The following is a 10025-nucleotide window of genomic DNA, read 5'->3' as shown; positions in this document are numbered from 1 at the left end:
CAATAGTTGTAGAACATCTCATAAATGAAAATATAACGTGGTAGAGTTAACTCTTACCCGTGGGGCATAATTTGTAGTTTGAAAGTCCTTGAGTCAAGTCTTGCTTCTAAGGCAATAGTTGTAGAACATCTCATAAATGAAAAAAATTAATGTGGTAGAGTCAATTCTTGCTTGTGGAGCATAATTTGATGTTTGAAAATCCTTGAGCTAAGTCCTGTCTTTAAGACAATAGTTGTAGAACATCTCATAAATGAAAATATAACGTGATAGAGTCAACTCTTGTTTATAGGGCATAATTTGTTGTTTGAAAGTCCTTAAGCTAAGTCTTGCCTCTAAGACAATGGTTGTAGAACATCTCATAAATGAAAAAATAACGTGGTAGAGTCAGCTCTTGCCGGTGGGGCATAATTTATAGTTTGAAAGTCCTTGAGCTAAGTCTTGCCTCTAACTCTAAGGCAATAGTTGTAGAACATCTTATAAATGAAAACATAACGTGGTAGAGTCAACTCTTGTCCGTGGGGCATAATTTGTTGCTTGAAAGTCCTTAAGCTAAGTCTCATCTCTAAGGCAATAGTTGTAAAACATCTCATAAATTAAAATACAATGTGGTAGTGTCAACTCTTTTTCATGAAACATATATAACTTGTTATTTGAAAGTCATAAGTCTTACTTCTACAATGTAGTAGTGTCAACTCTTGCCCATGAAACGTAGCTTATTGTTCGAAAGTCGTAAATCTTACCTTTATAATGTGATAGTGTCAACTCTTACTTAGGAGATGTAACTTGAATGGAAGAAATCGAAGAAAAAAAATAAAAATAATAAAAATTGCAAAAAAGAAGAAAATGAAGAAAAATATCAAAAAAAAAATCAAAGAAAATATAGAAGTTGAGAGAGAATAGAAAAAAAAAATAAAGATTGATAAAAAAAGAAAGATTAAATAAAAATAAAGGTCGAGAAAAATTTAAAAAGAAAGAATAAAAATCAAAGAAAAATAAAAAAAGTTTTTTTTATATAAAAGTAGACTCTGAAAGGTGTAAAGAAAAAAGTAAGGGTTGATAAAAACTAAAAAGAACACAAAAAAAAGAGGAAAGAAAAAATAAAAATAATATAAAAAAAAAAAGCTGAGAGGAAAAAAGTAAGGGTTGAGAAAATTAAAAATAAAAATAGAAAAGAAAAAATAAAAATCAAAGTAAAATTAAAAAGAAAAAAAATAAAAGTTGAAAGATATAAATATGGAGTTGTTATTCATTATGAGGATTGATTAGGGGTAATTTTGTCCAAAAAAATACTAGTTAATAACTAAGACTATTTTAAAGAAGTTTTTTTTATTTGAGGCTAAAAGTTGAAAGTCACCCTAATTTGAATCTATTTTTGAGATTCACCCTTCTGTGGCACATAATGGGCTAAAGTAGGCTCTTAAGCAGTTGATGTCTCATGCCTCCAAGCCCAAGTCCACAATTAGGCTTCTGGTCCAATTTCTCCTAATAAACTTGAGATGGTCTTATTTCATTTAGGAAAAATAACATAAACACACATTCTAACTTATCATATTTACACAAATATTCACTCTTACAAAGTAATTATAAAAATCTAAACTAATTATATATCTTCGTTGGATGTATCGAGATCTAATTATATATCTCGACAGATCCAAAATTGAAAAAAAAAATGTATCAGGAGCTAATGACATATTTATTACAAAGGAAACAATGTATATTCATTGGATTATTATGTATCTTGACAGACCCATAATATAAAATGTATCGGAAGCTAATTATGTATCTTTATAAAGGAAAAACTGTATCTTCATTGAATGTATCGGAAACTAATTATGCATCTCGACAGACCCAAAATAGGAATTTCCAGTAATTATACAAAATATTAAAATTTTCTTTAATTACATTTCAAACTGTCGGGGTTTTATGTTATTTGTCCTTCCATTTATCACATGGGAAGGTTCACCGATAGATTATTTTACCTTAATGAATCACCAATTTCTAAATTATTAGATCAAATACATTGCTAGCTATGTGCAAGAATTTTGACTTGTAATTTCTGAGTGAAAGATGGCATGTTTGACTTGTCTCAAGTCGAATAGAAAAAATGGTGTTGACCTTTGGATAAACAAATTAAATGCATCGATCGAACAAGCAATACGGAAGCCGGAATTATTATATACACATTGATGATGCACTCAAGGAATATTGCACTGATTTATCAAAAAATATTGATGATGCTCTCAATTTGATAACCAAATCAATGCTCAATAATGGTAAGGTATTTAACTATTAATTAATTGCAAATTGAATTAAAATACAGATGCCCCCTGTTTGTTTAATTAGCTTATTTATAATAAGGATCTATTCTAAAATTGTTTAAAGTCGCAAGATAAAATTCAATTGAAAAATTTCTTTCTACCAAGTCGTACCAGTTAGAATATTGCTTGAAGAGTTACGTTATCTTATAAGTTTAGTAATAATTGCTAGTTTACATATATTATAGTCCTAATTGATTGCATTCACGATGTTCATTGTTCGCAACAAATTTTCGTTCATGGAAAATAAATTTTAACCACAAACAAAAATATAAAGAAACAAGAATTTTTTATTGATAAACAATCGTGGTTACAAATCTGTTCCTCCCTTGATTCTTCTCTCTTGATTTCCTCCGTAATCGAGGGCCATTAGTGGCTTATTTTCGAATATAGGATGATCTCTTTATGAATATCCCGTGATTTTGTGGGATATTGCAGATCCCTATCTTTTTACGAATACCCATCAGTTTATGGGATATTCAAGATCCCTGTTTCAGGGAACATGTGAGATTTAGGGTAAAGTAGCCTTCTAGAACTTTAACAGAATTTGAATTCTTATTGAAGAGTCCACAAATTTTAATTTTAGATGTCTACATTCATCAATAATTTTTCTCCACTTATTTTAAGGTTGCGGTCATGATTCTAACAAGGAGTAGGACCTTTCGGTTTGAACAATTATATATTGTTATAGCAAGCACCAGTGGAATTAAAGGAGCAAGAGGGGTTCATCGGAACCGATGAATCTAGTTGACTGGTAAAACATAGCCAAATTATTTTTTATGTATATTTATAAGATGATGAACTCCTATAATAAAAATACTGATCCAAATGCGCTCCCATTATCACCAAAGGAACAATCAGTTCACTGATTTGAAATATTGTATCTGCACATAAACTTCAATTCATGTAGCATCTAGTTAATCATTTCTCTTAAACATTGCTTTAGTACAGAGACGACGACAGACATATCTGGTCTTCCTCTTGAATCTAGAGAAACACAAGCCATTGCCAATTCCACAACTTTCCTGGCTGATTTAACATCAACTTCTCCTCGTAATCCTGGGTCAATTACTTTTGTTACATCTCCTTTCTCAAGCATGTCATTAACCCACGTTACTACATAAATCTTGTCTTGTTTTCCAATCAAATTTCGCCCTGTTATTATTTCCAAAAGAACAACGCCGAAACTGTAAACATCGCTCTTTTCCGTTAGCTGATTTGATCTATAGTACCTGCATAGAGATAGATCAATTTGAAAGTCGATATCTGAAATTAACATCGAAAATTAGATATATTCGTCATCCTACGTACGTATTATTAAATCAGGGGAGCAGTGCATACTCAGGGTCAAGATATCCTGGAGTACCAGCAACTACAGTGGTAACATGAGTTGCCCCTTCAGTTGGCAAAATCCTAGATAGACCAAAGTCAGCAAGCTTTGCGTGGAATTTGTCATCTAATAGAATATTTGTAGGCTTAATATCTCTGTGTATTATTGGTGGTTGGCAACCATGATGTAGATACTCCAATCCTACAATTCAGTTTAAAGGACTTTAAAAATAAGCACTCAACTCAACTAGTAAATACTCCCATGTAATAGAAGAAAATTAGAAACAAAGCTACTGTACCTTGTGCAGCATCCAACGCTATTTGAAGCCTTTGCTCCCATGTCAAGGGGTGTGGATTCCTATCTGCACGTACGCCACGAGCACATAAATAAATTCCAGGATAATCCTGGCACTCCAATAATTTTCATGGGGTATATATTTATGTCAAAGACGCAAGTATAAATATGCTATTTACCTGATATGTGCTTGTCTAAGCTTCCATTGGGCATGTATTCGTAAATGATACCAATGTTAGTAGCTTCAACAAAATACCCAACCACAGAAATCAAGTTTCTATGATGAATGCTCATCAAGAGATTAGCCTGCCAAAAAGAAAAATTCGTGCGTATTGCATATGTAACGTAACAAGGTCATTGATATAGCCAAAATAAATGTATTCAGTTGTCATTTGAAATCCAAAGTATTGAAATTAAATTCAATGTATACCTCAGCTTGGAATTCCTTGAACCCTTGAGCTGAAGATGGGGATAGCATCTTAACAGCGACTTCACGGTCATCGATATAGCCAAAATAAACCGTCCCAAAACCACCTTTCCCGAGGATTTATTGAAAGTTATTTGTTATGCGCAACACCTCTGAGTATGTAAAATGCCAAATTTTCGACTCCAATTCAATATTATTGATTCTCTTTTTTCTTTCTGATTCAACCTTCCTGTTCGAGAAATTAAAATTTACCTTTAGGCATTTCTTTCACTAATTAGGTCACACTTTCAAAAAAAAAAAAAAAAGAATTAATTTTTGACGAACGTCCCTTGAGACATTTGAAATAAATTTGTATAAATGACATGTTGTTTTTCTACTACTACTACTATGTACGTTAAACATTTTGAAACAAAAAACACGACGATAAATATTTGTACCGGAGATGTTGCATATTTCCTCACCTTGGTTTTTTCTTGGGATCATCCAAAGAAGGAAAGCCAAGAGACCAAAACCCACCAGGGATGCAACAATAATTGATGCGAGTCGAGGAACATTGACCTCTTCGTGATTCTTAGGGTGGCTGTTACTTCCTTCATCACTTTCATCGAAGCTGTATATATATGCCACAACAATAAAATTTTGAAGGATATAATTAATCTAAATAGAATCACTGTATAATCTTCTGACGTCTATTTTTACATGTATTATACTAAATTACGACATGTGACCACTTATTGTAGAAATGTAATTGAATAGTGAAAATGAAACCTCAACAAGAGAGATCCATCTTTTGATTTTGCCAGCAAATCTGCGGGGAGTGGACGGGAAAAATTGTTTCCTTTCAAGTTGCTGTCATAAATTGAAACAAATTACTCTTTATCTTCTAACTAAATACATATGAAAGAAAAAAATTAAGGAATTGGCTGAGTAAATTACAGGACTCTTAAGAAGCTTAGTTGAGAGAGAACAGCTGGCACCTCCCCCGTCAACTTATTGTTTGACAAATCCCTTCAATAATAGTAACAATTAATTAAGAAGGTTATACTAATAAAAATAGCAATAATAGTACAAGACCCCCTTTAACTATCGAAATACATACACAAACTGATTATAAAAGCTTGCAGTGAATACTTACAGATATTCTAGCTTTGTGAGATTTGGAATATAAGGTGATATCGTCCCAGATAATCCACTTGATGACAAGTTTCTACTCAACAAATTAAACTCATTTTAGTTAATTAGTTTCATTCGCAATAACAAAATAGATGGAGCATATAGTAAAAGGACAGTACAAGAATACAATCCTGATGGAATTCACATCCGAATTGCACCTGAGACCATTCCAAATTTCAGCTTCAGGACCGCATGGATCTCCTTGCCAGTTCCTTTTGATTCCATACGTTGACTTGATATTCACAATAGCCTCAGCTAATTGCAAATTTGCAATATCCATGTTAAACTAATGAGTATGTAAATACGTACGGAAGTGTTTAACACAAGCACAATTGTTCAATTGAATCTCCTTAGAAAATTCTCCTCTGAGTACGCGGGTACTTACCATCTAGATCCTGCGTTTGAGTGGTATTGAATTGCTTCATGACTTTATATATCTCGAGGGCATTGATGATAGGAGGAAGAGTTGAATTTCCCGTTCTCTCAAGCGAAATTCGGTAGTTGGCCGTTGGTCCTTCTGCATGTTGGCTCCAAACCGTGCACGCTAGCAAATAGAACGAAGATAGATCGAATGGCGCAAGAAAAATATGTCCATTAACAGATACAAATAGTGCTCATTATTTGTCGAGTTTGTAGCTTCGAATGATAATGTTAATGCATCGCTAGCATTATCTGCTACTATTGCCGTGCTCATGACTCTTGATGGTGGTCGAAAGTAGTCGTAATTTGTTGCAGTTATACTATCTATGTTTGAAGAACTACTTAATGATATTGTATTTTCCACATTATTATAGGGCACCCATATACGATCATATATATCATCTTGGTACCTGATCAAACAATAAAATCAAAAAAAATTTAGCAGACAAATGCTATAGCCAAACAACAAAATCTGTTAGCTAATTTCAGTTTTACTTTGTAGTATGCTTACCTTATAGATTTAGTGGATGTTGAGCCAAGATCGAGGCGCATGATTGTTTGTAGTGATCCAGATCCGGTAACATACATGCGTGTGTCGTTAAAGAGCCTGAGTTCAACTGTGGATATAAATGGTGTTCCTCGACCGGTATTTACTAGACAAATATGGACAAAATCAGATGAGACAATGTGTATGATCTCTATAAGAAATGGCGTGGAAGCGTTGATGATTTCAATCGTGTCCCAAAAGTCAACTCCAAGATGGAGATCGAAATTAGGTGGTTGACTTTTCCCATCATAATTTCAGTACAGAAATCTTGCCCTGATCAAGTATTTGTTTCCTTTACCTTTGGAAGGTCTTATGGTGTAGCAATTTTTAGTTCCATGAGGAAAGCTTCTGAGAGTCAACAATTGTTGTTCCAGGCCAGTGGTCTGAAATTCAGTCGAGATAGTAGCATTGTTACCTGTATCGATGAAGCCTGAATCGGATACATAGTGTAGTCCGGTAGCTGCATCAATGTAGTTGGAACCTTGAGGAATTCCACAATCTATGCTTATGAAACCTGATTGATCAAATTGGGCGTTAACTTCAAGTGCGGCAAAGAGAGAAATCCCAACTAGAAAGACAACAAGCAAAATTTTCGTCATTTGAAATATGTTGATGACAAACACCAGAATCTTAATCAATAGGAACATTATATGGCAAATGCAATTAAGAGAAGGGGACTTTGTCCTGCTCCTTAAAAAACAAAGTTCACTTGTCTGTTTTCAACATTGAATGTTTCTCTCATTTTATTTTTTCTATAGAAAAAAAGAAATTCCAAATGAACAAGATTGATAATACTGTGATGTCACGATTGTCATCTAGAGCTACAGAATTTATATGATCTGTTTTGAGTGTTTGTTCAACGAAAAATGCTTTGGTTAAGTAAACAGGCGTACTATAATCTTCCAATTACTGTTAGGAACAACGATGAGTTTAAGCTGATTCTATGTTCCTTAAAATTTCTTTTTGCATCTTGTTCAGTTTTCCGGAGGATTAGTACGAAAAACACAATGAAACAGTCAAATAGTAATGACATCATATCAAGATTAATACTAATGTTTCAATGACAAAATACACAAAAAATGGAGGGCTCGTATGCAGTTGCAGATGTATTCATCTTCAAGTTTCAACAGCGAATGCATATGTATTCATTGTCCTAGACTTAATCCTTGTCTACCTACCTAGTTGATTTTTCTCCTAAATACAGTACATAGTTATACCAAGTTTGCCCCGATTATCACAAAAGAAACAATGAATGTACATAAATTTTGTTAAATGAAACTATGTACTATTGTAGTTTGTCTTTCACACTCACAACCAAATAAACACACGGTCATGTCATCTTAGTATGGAGGCAATTATCCAATTTAGAAACATCGTGTACTTCACTTCGAGGCATAGACAATCATCTCTCTTAAACATTGCTTTAATATCAAGACTACGACAGACATAGCTGGTCTACTTGTTGGATCTAGAGAAACACAAGCCATTGCCAATTCCACAACTTACACCGACTTCTCCTCGTATTCTTGGATCGACTACTTTTGCAGTATCTCTTTTCTCAAGCATGCCATTCACCCACGTAATCACATAAATCTTGTCATGTTCTCCTATTGAATTACGCCCTGTTTATTATTTCCAAAAGAACAACACCGAAACTGTATACATCACTCTTTTCCGTTAGCTGATTTGACCTATAGTACCTGCAGGTTAATTCGAGTGTTAATGTCTGAATTAACATAAAAAAATTAGATGTCTCGTCGCTCTTTTTGAGATAGACTAATGAAACAAGGGTGCACATACTCAGGATCAAGGTAGCCTTGTGTGCCCGCGATTACAGTGGTAACGTGACCTTCCCCTTCACTTGGGAAAAATCTTGACAAACCAAAATCAGCAAGCTTTGCGTGGAATTTGTTATCTAATAGAATATTTGTAGGCTTGATATCTCTGTGTATTATTGGTGGCTGACAACCATGATGTAGATACTCCAAGCCTTCATTATTTCACTTAAAATTAAGCACTTCCAATATGTAACTATTCTAAACCGGAGCTAGGTTGTGCCTTGAGCTGCGTCCAACGCTATTTGAAGTCTTTCCTCCCATGTTAAAGGAGTGGGATTTCTATCTGCACGCCAAGAGAAAATAAATTACTCCCCCGTCCAAATTTAAGTGGAGTTGTTCGAACAAAAGACTTCTGAAAAGTGTGATCTGAAACAAGCTTTAGAGTGGTTTGATTATAAATCACTTACCTGATAAATGGATGTCTAAGCTTCGATTGGGCATGTATTCGTAAATGATACCAATGTTAGTGCCCTCAACACAATACCCAACTACAGAAATCAAGTTTCTATGATGAATGCTCATCAGGAGACTAGCCTGTCACATTTTTATATATATGGAATCACCAGATAATTAATCAAATTGAGTATCATTCAGTATTAGATAAGGAGTATTTACCTTACAAAGTGAGTGGAGGTTGAGCCAAGATCAAGGCCCTGATACGGTTGTATACATGCGTGTGTCGTTAAAGAGCCTGAGTTCAAGTGTGGATAAAAATGGTGTGTATCTACTAGACAAACATGTACAAAATCCGAGGAGAGAACGTGTATGATCTCTCTAAGTAACGGAATTGAAGCCCTGACTATTTCCCAAAAGTCAACTCCAAGATGAAGATCGAAATTAGGTGGTTGACTTTTCCCATCATAATAATTTCCATACAGAAATCTTGCCCTGATCAAGTATTTCTTTCCTTTTCCTTGAGAAACTCTAATGGTGTGGCAATTTCTTTTTCCTTCGGGAAAGCTTGTGAGGGTGAACAACTGTTGTTCCAGGCCAGTGGCCTGAAACAAAGTCGAGATAGTACCATATTAATACCTGTATCGATGAACCCTGAACCGGATACATAGTGTAGTCCAGTCGCTGCATCGGTATAGTTGGAACCTTGAGGAAATCCACAATCTATGCTAATGAATCCTGATGAAAGTTGAAGAATATTAAAAGCTTCATTCAATCAATTAGAATCACAAAAGGAAATGAACAAAAATATAAATGAGTTGAATGATGAAATTATTAATACCTGATTGATCAACTTGGGTGTTAGATTCAAGTGCAAAGAGAGAAATACAAATTAGAAAAATAATAATCAATTCTTTGGTCATTTTAGTGTTCAATTCAAATTCCAGATTCTAGATCAGTGATCACTAGTAATTAACCATTAATTGCCATCTTAATAATTATATTATGCATAATTCACGAAGCATCATTAGTTAATTTCTATCATAAATTTACTAGAAGATACGACTTTGTTCTAATTAATATAACCATTAGGGTGTGCAAAAATCGAACCGACCAATAAATCAAATCGATAAAAATGTTATTGGGTTATTGGTATTGGGTTATTGGGCTAACAGTTTTTTATTGGTTTTATAAAAAAGTTTATTGGCTAAACGGTTCGATTTCGATTTTAGCTTATTGGGTTATCGGTTAAACTGATAACCCAATAAGGATACACTATATTATTGTT

The 10025-nt window shown here is 33.8% G+C and overlaps 1 protein-coding gene and 1 long non-coding RNA gene across 2 annotated transcripts; both read right to left on the bottom strand.

Moving 5' to 3' along the window:
• Window positions 1–3130: 3130 nt before the first annotated feature.
• LOC107864713 (putative leucine-rich repeat receptor-like serine/threonine-protein kinase At2g19230) lies at window positions 3131–7105 on the bottom strand. Its single transcript, XM_047408811.1, is given in 12 exon segments — window positions 3131–3547; window positions 3657–3846; window positions 3944–4006; window positions 4119–4245; window positions 4370–4595; window positions 5135–5215; window positions 5303–5374; window positions 5502–5573; window positions 5659–5794; window positions 5925–6152; window positions 6281–6369; window positions 6471–7105. Coding segments are annotated over 12 exon segments (2238 nt in total). The 3' UTR covers window positions 3131–3228.
• A 494-nt stretch (window positions 7106–7599) lies between these two features.
• Window positions 7600–9716, bottom strand: LOC107861772. Its single transcript, XR_001671849.2, has 4 exons — window positions 9579–9716; window positions 8752–9475; window positions 8307–8627; window positions 7600–8206 (listed from the first exon to the last, which is right to left on the bottom strand). It is a non-coding gene; the product is annotated as an uncharacterized LOC107861772 (long non-coding RNA).
• Between the last annotated feature and the right edge of the window lie 309 nt (window positions 9717–10025).

Source organism: Capsicum annuum, chromosome 3 (assembly GCF_002878395.1).
Source record: "Capsicum annuum cultivar UCD-10X-F1 chromosome 3, UCD10Xv1.1, whole genome shotgun sequence".
Taxonomy (NCBI): Eukaryota; Viridiplantae; Streptophyta; class Magnoliopsida; order Solanales; family Solanaceae; genus Capsicum; species Capsicum annuum.
Note: the sequence above shows the minus strand (reverse complement) of the source record. Positions and strands in the feature narration are given on the sequence as shown.